The sequence below is a fragment of the Chlorocebus sabaeus genome, chromosome 15, assembly GCF_047675955.1.
Source record: "Chlorocebus sabaeus isolate Y175 chromosome 15, mChlSab1.0.hap1, whole genome shotgun sequence".
Classification (NCBI taxonomy): domain Eukaryota; kingdom Metazoa; phylum Chordata; class Mammalia; order Primates; family Cercopithecidae; genus Chlorocebus; species Chlorocebus sabaeus.
The window spans coordinates 44863101-44884648 of NC_132918.1; the positions used below are offsets into that span (position 1 = coordinate 44863101).

A 21548-nucleotide genomic window follows, 5' to 3' on the forward strand; every position below is an offset into this window, starting at 1 on the left:
AAAGGTGAGGAAACTACAGAAAAAAAGTTTGAAGCTAGCAGAGGTTGGCTCACAAGGCTTAAGGGAAAAAAAAAAAGGCACTTTTGTAACATAAAAGTGCAAGGTGAAGCAGCAAGTCCTGATGTAGAAGCAGCAGTAAGGTTTTCAGAAGATCCTAGCTATAATAAGATCACTGATGAAGGTGACTATACTAAACAACAGATTTTGAAAGTAGATGCAGCAGCTTCTGTTGGAAGAAGATGCCATCTAGGACTTTCATAGCTAAAAAGTAGGAGTCAACACCTGATGTCAAAACCTCAAAGGACAGACTGACTCCCTTGATAGGGTCTCTTGCAAAACACTACTACTCACTGACAACACATCTGGTTACCGGAGAGCTCTGATGGAGGTGTATAAGGAGATTAATGTTGTTTTAATGCCTGCTAACACAACATCCATTCTGCAGCCCATGAATCAAAGTGTAATTTCGATTTACAAGTCTTAATGTTTAAAAAATGAATTTCATTAGGCTATAGTTGTCATAGATGGTGTCATTTCTCGGATGGATCTGGGCAAAATAAATTGAAAACCATGTGGAAAAGATGGTCACCATTCTAGATGCCAGTATGGACATTCACGATTCATGGGAAGAGGTCAAAATATCAGTATTGACAGGTGTTTGGGAGAAGTTGATTGCCACTTTTATGGATGATTTTGAAGGGTTCAAGATTTCAGTGGAGGAAGTAATTTCAGATATTGTGGAAACGGCAAGAGAACTAGAATTCGAAGTGGAACCTGCAGATGTGACTGAATTGCCGCAACTCATGATACAACTTTAACAGATGAGCAGTTGCTTCTTATGTATAAGCAAAGAAACTGCTTCCCTGAGATGGAATTTACTCCTGGTGAGAATTCTGTGAACATTGTTGAAATGAGAAAGGTTTTAGAATATTACACAAATATAATTGATAAAGTAGTGGCAGATTTTAAGTGGATTGACTCCAATTTTGAAGGAAGTTCTACTGTGGTAAAATACTACTAAAGAAAATCACATGCTACAGGGAAATCTTTCATGCAGAGAAGAGTCAGTCAATTGATATGGCAAACTTCATTATCTTTTGTTAAGAAATTGCTACCGCCAACCTGGGCTTCAGCCGTCACCACCCTGACCAGTTAGCAGTCATTAACATAGAAACAAGACCCTCTACCAGCAAGAGGATTGTGACTAGCTGAAGTCTCAGATGATTGTTAGTAGTTTTTAGCAATAAACTTTTTTAAAAATTAAAGTATGTACTACTGTTAGAATTAATACTCTTACGCACACTGTAGACTACAGTATAGTGGAAACCTAATTTTATATTCAGTAAGGAAATAAAACATTCAAGTGACTCACTTTCTTACAATAATTGCTTTATTGCATTGGTCTGGAACTAAACTTGTACTGTCTCCAGAGTATTCCTGTAGTTTATATTTTTACTTTTCACTTCTAGATTTTAATATCCTAGATTTCTAAAATGAACTATAAACCATTTTAGTAGCCACTTTTGGTATTTTTATGGGGCATGTTTAGGTCTCCTTATGTAATTGTGTTTTTATAAAAGAAAAAGGTTTTAATTAAGCATGGATTGTGCCCTTTGTACACTCCTGTAATTAATTACACCATAAAACAGTCATGTTTAGGTACGTTATTTTAATTTCATGTGTTACTGCATTTGCATATTATTCATTAATTAATGTATTTAACCAATGTTTGGTGAAATATGGCACTTCAAGCAGTGTTCTGAGCTCAGGAATTAGGAATGGTCTAATGGTCTAAATGATGTAAAATTATACAAATATAATCAGGGTGTCCTCAGGAAGGTTTATTCTCTTCTGCTAGAATGTTCTCACATGTAACAGATAATGTGCCCATCAAACTACTCATCTTTAGAATGATTCCTAAGATAGAAATTTCTGAAATGGTATATACCTAGCCATCCTTTTCATGGGTTGCCATCCAAGAATGTTTCCTTTCTCTTCCCCTAATCCTATTCACATGCTTCCTGGCGTCATAGACCCTTCCCTTATTAAAGTGTGCACTTGGGGAAGACCCTGGTATTTGTAGATCAAGTGAATGCGAGTCAGTGTATAAACCTCTGCTGGAAGTACCTGTAAAATAATATAAAATGGGACACTTCATGTGAGGTTCATCCTGGCTTGTTTGTTCTCCTTAAGCCACTGAGAGACTTCCCTTCTCTCTGGCTGGTCCATGTTAATCGTTCTGAACTTAACTAAACAACTGCAGGCTATGGATGATATGTGGAGAGACCAGTGAGTAGGGACTTATCTAGGAACAATCTGTAAGTACAGCTTCTTCTGATGTGATTACTACAGCAAGTAGATGTTTTGTTTTTCTGATATAGCAGACAACTTTTTTAAAGTGGTACTGAAAGAAAGTGTTTTTCTAATATGGACAGCTCTGCTAATATCCATCTGATCAGATGCAGATAAGCTGATTTTCAGTTGGTGAAATGTTTTTGATTCTATTGACTTTCAAAAATATATTTTGGTATCAATTGATGCATTTTAATATCTATTTCATCAGTTTATTTTACAAGGTTATTTTAATTCTGTTATTTCTGCCTTCTAATTGCTTTGTTTTATTCCAACAGTTGGACAACATACATGTTCTTCAGCATTTTGAGCCTCTGGAAAGTATGTATAATTTTTGTAGTGCTCAGCAGTATTTTAATCAGATGGAAATTTGCATTATCCAATATCTAGTTCCTTCTTTATATTGATCATGTTTCAGTGTTTCAAAGAAAAAAAAACTGCTCTATTATCCTATCTTCAAGAAAGTAATAAAGTGAATTATTTTGTATAATTGTATCCTTCTATACATCATATAATCATAAGCTCTTAGATTTGAAAAGGGCTTACGTTTTATCTGGTCAATTGCCCTACACTTTACTCATTGTTCCTACTCCACATTTACCATTCAATGATGAGTAAAAGAAGGAGCCAAGAGACTACATGAGTTAGCCAGGGACACCACAGTCAGCTAATCACCTCCAGAGCAGGAAATAGTATTTAAACCACAGTCAACTAATCAGTGGCAAAGCTGGAAATAGAATCCAAATTCGCTGAATCGTAGTCCAGTGCCCTTGCTTTGGAAGTACGAATAAAAGATCTGTCAAAATGATGCCTATTCTCAGTTCATTCTACAGGATTACGGACCCTCACTAAACCAGCTATGCACATTCATTTGGCCACCACATAGGGCCTTTGACTTTTCTTGGTTTGTTTTCGTGTTTGTAATTAGTGATGACCCTGCTCCTCAAAGCATGTTTTATGAACTGATTAATTAATGGTCAAATGTATAATTTCTTTTTAATGGTTTTATAATTCAAGTTTTCTGAATTCAGATACTCTAGGAATTGAAACAAAAGGGTTGTTTCAATCTTTTCTTTTATGTAGAAATTTTGTTAATGTTTACACTGAACTTCTTAAAAGAAATGTTTTCAATTTTCACAATTGCTTAAATACTTTTAGATAATATGATTTTTGGGGTACTCTAATCAATTCTACATATTTCACCTGAAACTTTAAAAAAGCTATGTTGCTTTAAGCCCTTAAGAAATACTAAACAAGGATTTTCTGAGGCCTATTTTAAATGTTTCTAATTTAAGATGACTTTCTCATTTTATTTTTTAGTGATGACACGTTTTGAAACTAATAATAGATATGATATTAAAAACAACTCAGACCAGATGGTTTACATTGTAACCGAAGACACAGATGACTTTACCAGGAATGCCTATCGGACACTAAGGCCCTTCGTCCTCCGGGTCACTGATTGTATGGGCCGAGAAATCATGACAATGCAGAGACCCTTCAGATGCACCTGCTGTTGCTTCTGTTGCCCCTCTGCCAGACAAGAGGTCAGAGAATGGAAGTCTGATTCACAGTTTGCTTCTGATCCAACTCTTCATGGCACAGTATGCTCCTTCCACTACACAGGGAGGACTTTCCCTGACCCTGCCAGCCAGAATAGAAGAAGATAGTTGGGAGGGAGAAAACCAAATTGTCTCACTTAAGGAAAATCATAGAGGATTGTTTCTTTTTGTTACTACTTTTTAGTGCTTAAATAAGTGGGTCAAGCACAATTGGCATTGTGTAGTCAATAATTATGATTCCATCAGTTGCATCTACTTAATTAGAAATTTACCTACCACATTTATCTAAATGTACCTACCTATCACCAGATAAACTAATGCTAAATATAAACATATGCTTTTAGAATTGGAAGGGACTTAAATACATTTAGAGTACCCATCACAACCCATACCTTGCCACAGATAAAGAGTGGCTCAAAATTACTAAATGGCTGAGGTGTTACACTTGGCTAAGGACGGGGCGGGAACTAGAATACAGATGTGCTGAGTTACAGTGTGGTTACTCATTATCTGTGCATTTCTAAGAAAGTTATTTGCTGTAGGGAAAAGAAAAGCAGTTTTGGAGAGAAACCAAATGGAGTCTGAATTCTAGATATGTCAGCTACTTAAATCTGTAAAATTTAATTAACCTGTTTGAGCCTTAGTGTTCTTATACATAAACTGGATAGTACAGTACATCATAGGATAACAGGAATACTTACATGATCTGTTAAGTAACATCGTTTACTAAATATTAATTTTTTACAACTCTCTCTGGGCCTTATTTACCTGTAAAATAGAAATATTAATAATACTTATCAGGTAGGATGATCATTTTAGGGATGAAGTCAATTCCTCGGCACAGTTCCTAGCGAATAGTATAGTACTCAATGAATATTTTCTGTGATTTTCAGATATCTTACTCCTTTGTTATTATCATCTTTGTGATAACAACCTTATATCTGAAGTGAATACCTATTATCCTTGATCCTTTTGGATATAGTAGGCATTTATCTTTGTATTTATGAGTTAGATTTTTTAAATCAAAGCCTATAGATACAGCCTTCTGAGATTATAGGAAGCCGGAATAAAGGAAAGCAAATCAAAATTACATCTGGGCAGGATGGTTTACACCTATAATTCCAACACTTTGAGAGGCTGAGGGGGGAGGATCCCTTGAGGCCAGGAGGTTGAGATCAGCCTGGGCAACATAGTAAAACCCCATCTCTACAAAAATAAAAAATAAAAAAACATTGGCCAGGCCTGGTGATGTGTGTCTGTGGTCCCAGTTACTTGGGTGACTAAGGTAGGAGGATCACTTGAGCCCAGGATGTTGAGGCTGCAGTGACCTATGATTGTACCACTTCACTTCAGCCTGGGTGACAGAGAAAGACCCTTACTCCTAAAAAAATTACAAGCCTAGTCCCATTTGTGACACTTTTGTCTCATAACTTTACCCAGGATTTTTCTTCAGATTTATCCAGTTTTACTTGTATTAATTTGTGTGTGTGTGTGTGTGTACATTTAGTTTATGCAGTTTTATCATTTGTGTAGATTCCTGTTTCCATCAGCACAATGCAAATACCAAACAGTTCCATCATCACTAAAATCTTCTTTTGTCACCACATCCACCTTCCTCCCTCCTCTTTGTCCCTAACCCTTAATAACCACTAATCTGTTCTCTATATTTATAATCTTGTCATTTCGAGAATGTTAATTAAACAGAATAATATAGTATGTAACTTTCCAGGATTGATCTTTTTCACCCACAGTAATTACCTGGAGATTGAAACAAGCTGTTATTACTAGTTCATTCCTTTTTATGGCTGAGTAGTATACCATGGTATGCATTTTTAAGGAATTTATTTTTGTACATTTTGATTTTTATCTCATAGGTTTAAACTTATATGAGATAGTTCTATGTTGGTCTCAAATTTATGTATTTGTATATAGGTATGAATTTATCCATATGAACAATAATACCTTAATTGAACAATTTATGAATCTGTGCAGTCCTATTCCATGTCCTGGGTAATCCTTTCCCCAAATTCTTATGAAAGTCCATGTAACACCAGAGAAATAGTCAGTAAAACTTTAACTTTGGGCTTTGACCAAATAATTTAATCTTTATGATCCATTATTATTAAACAGGAAGATCTTAATTCTTCACAAAATAATATTATTGAAGATAAATAGCTAAAAACAGGATAGTGGACAATATTTTAAAACTTAAAAAATGGCTTTATAAACGCATACACACATTTTGTTGTTTTCACAATATGTAATTTTCAAAATGCTTCTTTTGTCTTTTGTTTTCTGTTGTAATTTTCATGTCTGAGATTTGATTTTACCCAATTTCAAATCTAAAAAGTCAGCTTGTTACTGTTTCATAGACTGAGTCAGAAGAAATGAGACTGCTAGGAAGGAGACAGAGAACCCTTTTACAGCACAGCAAGCAGCATAAGTGTTTAGGGTCCCCTCATCTCCAAGTTCTGAGGTTGATTTGGAGAAGCCCATTGCTTCCTCATTGTAAGCCTTTTATTTTTGAGTTATCCCGAGAAAATTGTTCTTTCTGATGGAGAAGCAGTGTAGTGTAGTATAAAGAATAAACTTTGAAACCAAGCCAACTTATCACTGTGCCACTTAGTAGTTACATGTTTTAGAAAGTGTTTAACACTTGCAAGCCTCAGTTTCCTCTTCTGTAAAATGGAGATTAAAATACTTATATTTTTCAGGGTTATGAATATTAGCTGTTTATGCAGCTTGCCAAACACTGAGCTTAGACAACTGTCCATTATATAACAAGCTATAATTAAGCCTGCTGTTTGTCCCAGAGGCAAACATGACCTCATCCATTAAAGCTTTCGCTGACATACAACCCGAAGAATGGCCTGGGTAAAATGGAAGGCTGTCACTCCCATCAATAATTTACCTGGTCTTTGAATGAGTGAGGACACATCTAAGTTGTGTATGTGCGTATGTGTATGTGTATGTGTGTGCATGTAGCATCCTAACTTCTGTCACTGTTTTATTTGCAGCTGGAGGTGCAGTGTCCTCCTGGCATCACCATTGGCTTTGTTGCGGAACACTGGAACCTGTGCAGGGCTGTGTACAGTATCCAAAATGAGAAGAAAGAAAATGTGATGAGAGTTCGTGGGCCATGCTCAACTTATGGCTGTGGTTCAGATTCTGTTTTTGAGGTGAAACTATGTAAAAATAGTGTTTCTGATATTTTTCCTACCCATATTAACAGACTGTGGAAAGATCTGGTTGTAGACAATTTTTTTTTAATGTGAATGAGTAACATGGTGTGAGGAAAGAGTTAATTAACCAGTTGACATCCAAAGATTTTAAAATCATTGTTAGTGGATTGTTTGAGGTTTTCCAAAATGAGAGCTTTTTTTATGACTTCAGTGCTTGATAAAAATAAAAGGAAATCATTTAAAACATTAAATATTCTGAGAGCAAATAGCTTGACCTAATTCATTTATTCTATTCTCGGCTCTATGTAATTAAACATTTTTTCCCGTAGATTTCTAGGCTGGGAATATAGGCTGTAAGTCATGCAGGTGCCCAACATGTCACAGAACATACCAAGTACTCCTAAGGCTGTGGAAATACTTATTTGCAGGATACGGGTCTGTCAGCATCCTCAAGAAATCGGATAACACTAACAACATGGATAAAACTTACAATAGTTATAACATTTTTTCAATAAAAAGAAAAATTATTTTATTTTGCCTTTATCTCACTGGCTACAAAATGTTGGTTCATTACCCTGCAAGTCTGACAAAGGAAATTCCTAGAAATATTTCCTAGGCTTCTTAAAGAATGTTTTTTGAATGCCTTGCAATTAGGCAAAACTCATCATCTTCAAAACTGGTTGTTCCTATGTTTCCTATGACACTCAAGAAACTTTCCTTAGTTCTTATTTTCTATCACTATATCATTAAGTATTGCTTATGTATTAAAAGAGCAATGTAGATAAGCCAAATTGCTAGGGCAGGGTATGTGTGATCACTCCTGTTACCAAGTGACATTAGAAGTTAGTATTTGGATATTTTCCCTGTGACCAGTGCCAGGTTTCCCCTTTTAGAAACTGAAGCTCTTTGGTATCTGGCCATATATTAAGAAGACAAGGTATATTTGGCTCACAAAAACTTAAGTGATGTGAAGTGCACAGTACTTTTTTCCTGGTTTTTGCTCATAGGTTTCCCTAGATTGGAAGTGATTCTCTCTCAGTTCCTACCCTTTGCTATATTGAGAATAATTTCATAATCAGTTCAAATCATACCTCTTCTTAAAAAGTCTCTTAGTAATTCATTTGAAGATGAAGAAAGAGCAGCAGTTTGAGACTTTTAAGATATACCCCAGCTCAGTTATTAACCAGTTGCAAGGCACTTAACTCTTTTTGGCCATTATTTTCTCATTTCAAATTATATAATTACATAGTCTTTTTCTGCATTGTATTTATGTTATCTCCTATGTTATCTGACAACATAAATACAATGATATGCAGAACATTAAAACCTGTGCTTCAATGCGTTTCAGTCATCATAAAGGCACATTCTTGTCATTCCAGGTCAAATCCCTTGATGGTGTATCCAACATCGGCAGTATTATCCGGAAGTGGAATGGTTTGTTGTCAGCGATGGCAGATGCTGACCATTTTGACATTCACTTCCCACTAGATCTGGATGTGAAGATGAAAGCCATGATTTTTGGAGCTTGCTTCCTCATTGTAAGCCTTCTATTTTTGAGTTATCCTGAGAGAATTGTTCTTTCTGATGGAGAAGAAGCAGTGTAGTGTAGTATAAAGAATAAGCCTTGAAACCATGCCAACTTATCGCTGTGCCACTTATTAGTTGCATGTTTTAGAAAGTGTTTACACTTGCAAGCCTCAGTTTCCTCTTCTATAAAATGGAGATTAAAATACTTACAATTTTCAGGGTTATGAATAGTAGCTATCATGAGTAAAATGACCAGGAGAGTACTTGGATAACACTAGGTATCCAATGGGTATAATTTTCATCATTGCATGTTATTTGTCATTCTCACTACTTAAAAATGCCTAGCCTATGATTTCTTAATGAAATAACTCTAAAGAAGATGTCTCATATCTCCTTCCTTTCTGCCTGTCAGGGTTCTCCTTGGGGTTGTCCAATCCTTAGATTATGAAGTTTTTCCTCTTTTTAATGATGAGATTCAGTTAATTGGCACTTAAAATGGAAAACTAACAGTTCCAAATCTGTAACTGCTGTTCTTCAGAGTAGGTCCTCTTCATAAATATTTCCCTAAATTGATTTAACTGGAATGGGGGAATCCGCTAATAAATTACAAAGGCTAATACTGCATGCATTATACCTAATTGTCTATATATCTACATATAATTCTTTTTCCAATTTCAGGACTTCATGTATTTTGAAAGATCTCCACCACAACGTTCAAGATAGAGAGATACAGCAAAGCCATCAACTATGGTTAATTTTGAAAAATTGAAAAGTTGGATTGGGCTTACAGTTAATACTCAGTTATTTGCAAATGTATTTCTTTGCTTTGTAGAGTATTTTTATTGGGTGTTAACTTTGACAGCTGAGAGTGTGCTTGCAAGAACACAATCTAAAAGTGTGTTTCAGTTGAGTGTCTCTGTAGTAGAATAGGAGTTCATCCTAAAAAGCTGTGACTCATTAACCCAGTAAACATATACAAAGTAAGCCTAAAACACTATAAACATGAGATAAGGGAAAATGAATCCAGAGTTCTCATATTAATAGATAGTGAAATAATAAGGCTTTTTGGAGAAAACTTTGTTGGGATAAAACAACCTGGCTCTGTCCCTAACCCTTTCCTACCTTCCCTCTCTGTCAACATGTCCTCCTACTGAAGACAAACTTGTTTCAATGATAGTCTTCATCTTTAAAAACAAAAAGACAAGCAGACAGAAATAATGATGTTTTCTTGTACTAAGAAGGTACTACTTATACACATGTATCAAGACCTCTTTCTGCAAAGTTTTTGAAGGTTTCAGTGGGAAATTTGATTTTATTACAAAATAAAACATTTCATTAATGTTAAGGTTTATATATTCCACACCTGTTTTCTCATTTACTGGCAGGATGATCAGGAGCTGCCTATGTATGAAGGCAGAATCAGACTATCAGGAAAGGAGCTGGCCAGGGCCACAGCCAATCAAGATCTCTGAGCAACTTAGAGACTTTGGTGTTATTATATGAAGCTTGCATTTAATACTTTATACATAATACATTTGTAAATTCATAACCTCTCTTGGTCACAGACGCCTTATATATAAAATAAGTTCCCAAATCTCTAAGATTGCCTGGTATACCTTTTTATCTCATTTGATGTGATACCTAGAAGAGATCATTTTTTTTTTTTTTCCAAGAAGATACTTGGTGATTGCCATGCTGTTCTCATGGTAAGAACTGGAGTTACAATTTTAAATTTGGAAATATGATATTTTATGTAGCACTTTATAAAAAGTGAAAGCGACAAAGTCCACTGCTGCTTAATACTGCTTTACTTCTTTTTATTGCCATGATAGATAAATATGTATATACACAGAGTAATAATAATAAAACACAGCAAACATTCTATTTCTTCATGGTCTACAGCATGCCATAAATAATATGTAGGACCAATAATAAGTTATCAGTTACACATTTCTGTGTTAACTAATTAAAAGCGTAGTGTGTAAGTGAGTACACTTTAATTAACTTGCTTCTGTTGCACTTTAGTTTTCTACCTGCATACGGACTGCATTTTTTCAACACAGTCAGTGTATAGAATGGGATGTATTCTACTGCTGCTGCTTATTAAATAAAGCCTGAGTGTTCTTAGATGGGGTTATTCCGAGATGAGGGTCTTAGCCTACAGTTCTTTTTGAAATGAAAGAAAGGTGCTTGGTTTTTTAATTATATTCATTTTTCAGGGTAAATTTGTTTTGCTGAGTTTCTTGTAATGCTCATTTTTACATGCTGCTACTAGCTTTTTTTAAAAAAAAGTAAAAGTTGCTGCTTTCTAAAATATTAATTGCCTTATATTTGAAAGTGCCATTGTAATCGTAAGTAGACTATGTATTTCCTATAATGATGTCTGATATTTAAATAGGAAATCAGACAAACAATATTCACAAAGTTTAACCATATAAACTTTTTATTTTTAACTTGCCTGAATCCCTATATTCCAAAACCTGCTGCATCATAATAAATACATCTATATATATTTAGCATAAGATGTGATATTTTAAATTTCTTTTTGAAAAAATTATATTTTTGTCTCTTAGAGTTAAAATTTTCTTTCTTTATAAAATATTGTCATATGTCATAGTTTTAATACAATTCACATAATTTCTATATTTCTTAATGATATTGTGTAAAATTGATCAGGTTGATTAAAAAAATTCTCTGGAATTTGTGCTTTCATGCTTTTTCATATTGTTTGTGGCTTTTAAATAAATATACAATGCTTCATAGTAAAACACTGTTTTATTTTTTGACTTTAAATCTTCACATACTTTTTTCACATGGATTTGAAGTAATTTTTATTGATTATTAGGTTTATTCAAGGCCTTTGCTTTCTAATATAAATGTAATATTATTAAAATCATTTCTGTAGTGTTGCTTAGTAGTAACTAGCCTTCTTATATGACCAAGTTATTTGTAAATGCTTATTTCTAATCCTCCTAAGATGCATTTAAATTTCAAGTGTGATTTCAATGTCAGTATATCATGAAGAAAAGTTACTAGAATTTGTAACCGTCAGTGAAGGATGCATTTTAAAACATTTTTTCTAAATGACCAGATTTTCCAGAAATTATACAAAGATCAGGTTATAAGACGTATTTAATAGCCTACTTTTGTGAGCAACTAGATATTAAATCAAATTCAGGTATAGAATAAGCAGAGTGATTCTAGAGTATGGTATATTGCTCCTGTTGGAGCAGCTGGCTATTTTTCAGTCTTTTTTTCCCCCAATGTTCAAGGTTAGATTTAATTTATATTGAAAGAAGCAAGCTTGGAAACCCATAAGAAGTCTGGATTTAATAAACTAATATCAAATTCAGCTGTTTGGCTAGTGATAGCTAATGTTAAAAATGGATCTTTTTCCATAACTTCACAGAATGCATTTCCCATTTTCTTCTAGGGCTCTTAAATTGTAAATCTCAAAAAAGAGAAAAGCAGAGTGATACACTCCAAAGTAGTCAAAGTAAGGCAGAATAATATACTATGTGATAACATTTGGCATGGTTAATAATAGCACATGGTAGGTATTTACTCAGTGTCTGCTAAATGAATAAAAATATAGTAAGTTGATATATATTTGAAATATTTGCTATAGTTGTCAGTAAAACTTTTTGTTATCCTTTCCACTATTTCATTCCATCAATACTTTACTGAACATTTACTAAATTCTGACACTGAGCTATTTCTTAAGGCAGAGAGAAATACAAAAGTTAAAATATGTAATTACTACTCTCGGGCTCACGGGCTAGTGGACAAGATAGACTTTAAACTTTTCTCTTTTTTTTTTTTTTAGACGAAGTCTTGCTCTTGTCCCCCAGGCTGGAGTGCAATGGTATGATCTCAGTTCACTGCAACCTCTGCTTCCCGGGTTCAAGTGATTCTCCTGCCTCAGCCTCCCGAGTAGCTGGGATTACAGGGGCCCACCATCACGCCTGGCTAATTTTTGTATTTTTAGTACAGATGGGATTTCACCATGTTGGCCAGGCTGGTCTTGAACTCCTGACTTCAGGTGATCCGCCCGATTTGGCCTCCAAAAGTGCTGAGATTACAGGCATGAGCCACCACGCCAAGCCGAGAAAGATTTTTAAACAAACAAAACACACATTTTTGAGGACAACCGTGAACACATGCTCAGTGGAATGTTGGCACACTCAATAAAGGCCATGTCATTAGCACCATCTCAAGTGCTGCATAATATATTTTTGTCCCAATTAATGAAACAGTTAAGGCAGGCTGTTTGTGTCATATGCCCAGAGAAACTTCCTGTTCCTGCTGGAGGTAAGTAAGATGCACTTTATAGCTATATCTGCAAGCCGAACGCATGGTGGGTGTAACTGAAAATGTCAGTTTTTCTAATTTCATCAGGCAAAGCAGGGATTGATTGTTTATTATGGTAAACTGTGAGTACAGGACCGTGTCTGGTATATCTAAGATGCTCAATAAATATTGGTGAATGAATGAAAATTTCAAATATGTGTATGACACGGTGCTAGGTGTTTGAGAAGATAGAAAGGAACATATAGTCTATCCCTCAGCAAGGATAAAGCAAGTAGATAAATAATTGTAGCACAAAGCTAAGTAATTATTACATAAAATAAATACAGTGGTTTTTCTTTTATGTGTATTACTGGATTCTCGCAACTATATCATGAGGTAAACATCCATCTCATTTTTCAGAGGAAGAGCAAACCTCATCAACAGGTGATAGTACCAAGAAGATAGAAGTGCTATAAGGAGTCCCTGCTGTAATTGTAATGAAGGAAAACCAAAGGGTTGGATAAAAGGTGAGATACATGAAAGCTCCTAGAGCTAGAGGAGCTGCTTCCACCTAAAGGTGGAACTTAGTTAATGCAAGAATTTGTAGAGCTGCCCAGTCTCAAGGTTCCAACCAGAAATCTGATGAGGCCAATTTTCCTAATCCTGTGTCCCAGCTGCCCAAAGTAGGTTCGTGGTGAATGTTCACTAGTGTGTGTAATGAGGGTGGGGAAGGTGCTAGAGCTGGGGAGATGGTGATGCCTTTGCACATAATATCTAAACAAAAAAATAAATTGCAAATTCTAAAAACATGTGCTGCCATTAGCTGGCTTAATAGTTGCCCATTACATTTCTTGCTGTTCTTACTTGTACTGCTCCTCAGCAAAGAAGCCAGTTGTGAAATCATGTAATTTGGGGATATATAACTGCTATCTTTACCCAAAGATTGAATTCTAGGCCAGACATTGGATATGCATCTGGGGCACATATGGAGAAAAAACAACCTAATTATGAGATAAGTGGGATGATGCAACTACCTATAATAACTAGTGAAAATGACGAAGACTATAAAACCAGCCAGCTCTATTTAATGCTTCCTATAAGCCAGACACTGTTCCAGTTCTAAAGACTTTCCATATATTAACCTATTTAATTCTCATAACCCTATGAGATACATTACTATAATGATTCCCATTTTACAAAATAGAAAATGAAGATTTAGGTATCTTGCACAAAGCCACTCACCTAGCTGTATATCCACAAAACTGTTATTTGACTGCCCAGAGCACTGAGAAGCAAAAAGAATAAAGCTGGAGGCATTACATTACCTGACTTCAAATTATATTAGAAAGCTGTAGTAACCAAAACAGCATAATACTGGTATAAATATCCAGAGGCTACACTCCAAATTTTTATGCCCTGTTTTTCTTTCATCTCTGTAATCTTTTATTTCTTGTCTGATAACCCAGAAATACAGGGAAACAGAAATAGAGGAGAAAGGTGGCATGCTACTTCATGTGTTTTAAAATTTAGGACTGTGCCCGGGAAACCTAAGAGACTCAGAAGTCTTGTCTGAGGGTAGTTCTCTCCAGAGAGGCTTACCTTTGCTCCTACTGGCGCCTCAGTGGTGTTACCAGCTGATGACCATTTTTTGTATTATTTCTTCTGTTTGGTGTTTCCCAAGTCATGTATATATTTCAAATATGAACCCCTAAATGATGTGGACAAAACCTGGTTTATGAATTCTCAGGGAACAGATTTTTCCCTACCTGTAGCAGAGGTCAAAACAATCAAGTTTTCTCTTAATTTCTATTTACCAATTTTTCCATTTCACTTTTTACACTGGAGTGTGTCCCTTTGAGACTTTCCACTTTACTGGGGGTCTCTCTTCTAATACCAACCCTTGCCTAAGCCCAAGACCTCACTTCCAGCCTCATGGTGGTGGATAAAATCAAAGTCCCTTGCTAACAAACATTGGTGACTCCTTCCATTTGAGAAGCCAAAGAAAACGTCAGACTAAGCTTAAGTAAGAAATTCCCAATTATTCTTTATTTTTGACTTCTGCTAAAATCTTGTACTCTCCCAAAATCTACACTTTGCATCTAAATGCCCTTTGGTTATATTTCAGCCCAAATTTAGGTGTTCTATGGAAAGAGGGTTTTAAGATTATCTAGTCTGCAACATTGCTAGCAATGTGAGTGACCTATTTTTTTTAAACTACATATGATGTTTACAGTGAAATATTCAGAGGAAAGTTCTTTAACACAAAATCATATAATATGGAAACTTGCAACTTATTACTATTTGTTATACCTAACTTACAGCTAAATCTTTATTCTTCTCTTCGAGTAGAATTATCTATCATCATATTATTGAGTTCCAGATTCTCTTAAAATGTTTAATATTTCTAGCACTACTGTTAAGTAAAAGACATTTGTTTAAAATTGTGTCAGCTCTTCTATGACCCAGGCTTAGGCAAATTTATTTTAGGAAATTATAGGAGCAATCTTTTCCTTAAACAGTTTTGAAAACATGATGCTCAAATTGCCTTAGCTAACAATCACTAAACATAATTTACATGAGTTTTAACTTTTTTCATTTTGACAGATAAAAGATAATATAGTTAGAAATCAGACCATTTTAAAACCTCTTGATTTTACAGAAATAAACGAGTAGAGAGTGCTAGAGAGAAGCAAGTAGAGTGACAAAATATTTATTTGGCTTTGCTACTCCTTGCTCCATATCAGAAAGCTGAATAAAACAAGCTACAATAGGGGGCAGCACCAGCTCGTGGATTTTTTTGTTAAACTATGCTCATTTTTTAATCCAAGAATTTATCAGTACCAATCTATAAATTTTAATGAATAGAATCAGTGAATTTTAAAATCAGAAGTAGTATTAAGGACCATCTGCTCTACATTCTAATACACAAGTGAAGGAAGTGGGAGAGGCCCAGGTTAACGTGTCTAAAATTACATTGAGAATTAACTAGCAATCAAACCAGAACTAAAAATACAGATCGCCATTTTTACTCCAGTTTCGGTGCCGCCAGAGCAAAAATTTAGCAGAGATTTAAAACATTTAAAGCAACGTCTTTCATAACATTGAGATTTTAAGCATGAAAAAATTAAAACCCAGTTTCAAATTATTCTAATGTTCAAAATCTTTTTTAAGCACATACTCATGGTGTCTACCTCCATAAATCATTTTAATTTCAGAGGTTTTCTAACTATAAAGGAGAAACGAAATTACTATGTTATAAAAACAGCAACAAAACATTTAAAATGTGTGTGTCCCAGGTAACATAATTTTTTATTTATTCCTCCACTCATACACTGATAAACCTTTCTCTTCTTCCGTAGTCACCACGTACATCTGAGTTCAATTTCTTTATTCAAATATGTGTTTTTACATTTTTTGTTAAAAACTATTAATTGGTAGATTTTCCTACTTTGAAGAGATGTAATTATTAGTTAAAACGAGAATGTCAGATGGGCACAGACAGAATCAAGCCATTATTTGAATAGGAAAAGGAAAATATGGCGAATTGGCATGGAATGCAATCTGCCCAGATATGACTCAGCCTGCGTAGTGGCCTGACAGATGACATCGAATGGACAATATAGCTGGGGATGTGGGGGTATTTTTTTCAAAAGTCTGGTAAATCAGATGACAGCTATGAAGATTTTTCCTGGCCATGCTCAGGGTCTATTTTATTCCTTCTAATTACTTAGATATTATTATTTTTTCTAATATTTATAACATTTCTATTTTGTTTTCTGTTTATTGTGTTTCTGTATCTCTCTTAATTCTATATGGCTTCATGCATTTCTGTTTACAAAGTATTCATGCCACCTGTTTGAGTTAAAATCAGAGGGCCTGCCTGGACATGGAAATCAGGGAGAGATTATGTCATTGACTTCAATGATCGCTCTGTAACTTTCAAAAGAAGCTATGTTTATATTGCTGGTATTTTGAGAGGTTACTTTGTCAATGCAATCCATTGAGAAATAGATATCAGAGGAAAACAGAAATCATTTTTATCCTGATAAGACTGTTTTAAGGATATGCCATATATTCCGGCAACAATAGATTTGCAGAATGACAAAGAATCAGTTACCCTCCCTGTCTCAGGCAGAGACGGAAAAGCAGGGGGGTTCCTGGTAGAGGCTTTTCTCTGTAATATTACCCCCTGGAGGAGGTAGGACTGTGTGTGCCCTTCAGATAGGCTGCCTCCCCACAGAGAGGCAAAAAGAAGGAATTGAACTACTCATGCTCAGTTTTTTCTTTCAGAGGGCACAGAACGGTCAGGAGTGTTCTGTAATGCCACTATCTCCCATGGGAATGTCAGGAGTGAGGAATGATTGTGGGAGACGTGCGCTTGTCTGTTGAAGTCTTCCCTAATGTTATAGTTTCTGATTTCATTGATTCACAATGAAGCCTGGAATAAACACAGTATTTCCTTTCAGCTAGGTGTGGAAATATGGCAAAGTTCTGGCCCATTGAAAGCGAAGTGTGGCAACTTCTTTAAAAGTTAAGTGACGTATATCTTTTGCTTCTGTTTATTCTTTCCTGCTTCTTGTGGACTCCAGTGTCAATGTAAAGGCTGACAGCAGAATACCTTTCCTGGACCATGAGCTGATCTTGGGAATGTAAACCATGAATAGTAGAACAACTTAGAAGCAAGTTGGATTGCTGAGGATTTTTTAGATAAAGTAATGCCACCACAGAGCTGCCATATGATTCCTAGACTGTTTTCAGTTAAGAAATAAAATGTTTAAATAAAATTTTTTGGAGGGGCCTCTTATCTGCATCTAAACTCAATGATAAAATACTTATCTCCCAACATACAAGCTTTTAAAATATGTAAGCCCTACAAGACAGGGATGCCGTCTCACCACTCCTATTCAACATAGTGTTGGAAGTTCTGGCCAGGGCAATCAGGCAGGAGAAAGAAATAAAGGCTATTCAATTAAGAAAAGAGGAAGTCAAATTGTCCCTGTTTGCAGATGACATGATTGTATATTTAGAAAACCCCATCATCTCAGGCCAAAATCTCCTTAAGCTGATAAGCAACTTCAGCAAAGTCTCAGGATACAAAATCGATGTGCAAAAATTACAAGCATTCCTATACAACAATAACAGACAAACAGAGAGCCAAATCATGAGTGAACTACCATTACAATTGCTTCAAAGAGAATAAAATACCTAGGAATCCAACTTACAAGGGATATGAAGGACCTCTTCATGGAGAACTACAAACCACTGCTCAATGAAATAAAAGAGGACACAAACAAATGGAAGAACATTCCATGCTCATGGATAGGAATAATCAATATTGTGAAAAATGGCCATACTGCCCAAGGTAATTTATAGATTCAATGCCATCCCCATTAAGCTACCAATGACTTTCTTCACAGAATTGGAAATAAAAACTACTTTAAAGTTCATATGGAACCAAAAAAGAGCCCGCATTGCCAAGATAATCCTAAGCCAAAAGAACAAAGCTGGAGGCATCAAGCTACCTGACTTCAAACTATTCTACAAGGCTACAGTAACCAAAAGAGTATGATACTGGTACCAAAACAGAGATACAGACCAATGGAAGAGAACAGAGCCCTCAGAAGTAATACCACACATCTACAATCATCTGATCTTTGACAAACCTGACAAAAACAAGAAATGGGGAAAGGATTCCCTGTTTAATAAATGGTGCTGGATAAACTGGCTAGCCATATGTAGAAAGCTGAAACTGGATCCCTTCCTTACCCCTTACACAGAAACTAATTCAAGATGGATTAGAGACTTAAATGTTAGACCTAAAACCATAAAAACCCTAGAAGAAAACCTAGGCAATACCATTCAGGACATAGGCATGGGCAAGGACTTCATGTCTAAAACACCAAAAGCAATGGCAACAAAAGCCAAAATTGACAAATGGGACCTAATTAAACTCAAAAGGTTCTGCACAGCAAAAGAAACTACCATCAGAGTGAGCAGGCAACCTACAGAATGGGAGAAAATTTTTGCAATCTGCCCAGCTGACAAAGGGCTAATATCTAGAATCTACAAAGAACTTAAACAAATTTACAACAAAAAATCAAACAACCCCATCAAAAAGTGGGCAAAGGATATGAACAGACACTTCTCAAAAGTAGACATTTATGCAGCCAACACAGACATTAAAAAATGCTCATCACCACTGGCCATCATCAAAACCACAATGAGATACCATCTCACACCAGTTAGAATGGCGATCATTAAAAAGTCAGGAAACAGCAGGTGCTGGAGAGGATGTAGAGAAATAGGAACATTTTTACACTGTTGGTGGGACTGTAAACTAGTTCAACCATTGTGGAAGACAGTGTGACGATTCCTCAAGGATCTAGAACTCGAAATACCATTTGACCCAGCCATCCCCTTACTGGGTATATACCCAAAGGATTATAAATCATGCTGCTATAAAGACACATGCACACATGTGTTTATTGTGGCACTATTCACAATAGCAAAGACTTGGAACCAACCCAAATATCCATCAGTGATAGACTGGATTAAGAAAATGTGGCACATGTACACCATGGAATACTATGCAGCCATGAAAAAGGATGAATTCATGTCTTTTGTAAGGACATAGTTGAAGCTGGAAACCATCATTCTCAGCAAACTGTAACAAGGACAGAAAACCAAACACCGCATGTTCTCACTCATAGGTGGGAACTAAACAATGAGAACACTTAGACACAGGATGGGGAACATCACCCACCAAGGCCTGTTGTGTGGTGTGGGGAGTGGGGAGGGATAGCATTAGGAGATATACCTAATGTAAATGACGAGTTAATGGGTGCAGCACACCAATATGGCACATGTATACATATGTAACAAACCACGTTGTGCACATGTACCCTAGAACTTAAAAGTATGGCCGGGCGCGGTGGCTCAAGCCTGTAATCCCAGCACTTTGGGAGGCCGAGACGGTCGGATCACGAGGTCAGAAGATCGAGACCATCCTGGCTAACACGGTGAAACCCCGTCTCTACTAAAAATACAAAAAACTAGCCGGGCGAGGTGGCGGGCGCCTGTAGTCCCAGCTACTCCGGAGGCTGAGGCAGGAGAATGGCGTAAACCCGGGAGGCGGAGCTTGCAGTGAGCTGAGATCTGGCCACTGCAGTCCAGCCCGGGCTACAGAGCAAGACTCCGTCTCAAAAAAAAAAAAAAAAAAAAAAAAAAAAAAGTATAATGATGATAATAAAAATAAATAAATAAAATATGTAAGCCCTAAGTCAGATGTTCATTTTTAAAAATATATCTAAGGGTTGATACATTTAACCTAATTGATTGTTACAATTTTTCTATCTAGGACACATTCTTTTCAGAGTGTAAGCATATAATTCTCCATATTTTGGTAAATGATTAAAAATTTTGGTAAATGATTAAAAATGATTAAAAAGTTAAAAATAGATCAAGGTTTTAATAGCAGTTACCTCTGGAAAGTAGATTTTGGGAGTTCATATTTTAGATTTTTCTGCATTGCTTGAATTTATAAGAAAAATATTAAATTCAAAATATTAATAATAATTTCAAAAATATTTATAAGAAAAAAATTAATTTTTTTGAGATATATTATATCTAGAAATCCTATACCTGGAAACACCAGGGGATGCCATTTTTAGGCTATAATTTAGGTCTCTCTAATGAAGAAACATTAAAATTTCCTGAAAACTTTTTAGTAATACCAATACAGGGGTCTTGCCTGTAGACATTGATTTAATTGTTCTTAGTGGATCTGGATATGGTTATACTTAAAAGTTCCCTAGATGTTTGTTACGTGTTGGGCAAATTAAGAAGCACTGGACATCAGTCACCAGCTCCTCACTGTTGTACATGAGTCACCTGGAATACTTTGAAAAAATCCCACACCCTGGCAGAATTCCAGAGCCACTGCACTGGCATCTGGAGTTTTTCAGGTGATTCTAATGTCGAGACAAGTTTGGCAACAGCTGTTACTGCCTGAAAGCCTCCAGGAAACTTTCCCTCAATTTGCATGTAAGCCAAAAAAATAAACTGTCTTGCTTTTATCTGTGTTTTTAGCCAAGTTGCTAGATGAAATACAGGTCCTATTAAATGTGAATTTCAGACATCAATTTTTAATAAAAGAATGTCACATGCAATATTTAAGACACACAGAAAAATTATTCATTGCTTATCTGAATGTCCTTCAATGCAATCAAATTTAATTGGGGTGGGTACTTCCTGTGTTTCTCAATATTTTTTTTTTGTCAAATCTGACAACCCTACAAACAAAACACAACAGTACTCTAAAAATCACTAAAAAGCAATGTAAATTTTCTCTGTATATAAAGGAGTGTTAAGGAGATCAAACATTGAGGAGAAAGCAAAGAGAAATCACCTTGCTAATGCCCAGTAATACCTCCAAGAAGTCTTCATTCAGCTCCCTTCCTGAATAATGCTAAGCTTTATAAAAACTGGCTTAGTTTCTTTGCTGTATGCCCTCACTCAACTTAGTAAGTAGGCAACTCCCAAACTCTACTCCTATTACTTCCATCCCTACCCTCACACCTTCTTCCTTTTGATCAATTCAACCTATTACAGTTTTTGCTAATAATTTTTTTCCTGA

The 21548-nt window shown here is 35.6% G+C and overlaps 1 protein-coding gene across 1 annotated transcript in view; it reads left to right on the forward strand.

The window, feature by feature from the left end:
- Positions 1-11392, forward strand: part of PLSCR4 (phospholipid scramblase 4) — a 60279-nt gene extending 48887 nt beyond the window's left edge. Inside the window, exons 5-9 of the mRNA XM_008008812.3 lie at positions 2631-2673; positions 3673-3899; positions 6932-7093; positions 8476-8634; positions 9302-11392. Coding sequence (XP_008007003.1) covers positions 2631-2673; positions 3673-3899; positions 6932-7093; positions 8476-8634; positions 9302-9346 — 636 coding nt within the window. The 3' untranslated portion in view covers positions 9347-11392. The remainder of the gene's footprint in view (positions 1-2630; positions 2674-3672; positions 3900-6931; positions 7094-8475; positions 8635-9301) is intronic.
- The last annotated feature ends 10156 nt before the right edge of the window (positions 11393-21548 follow it).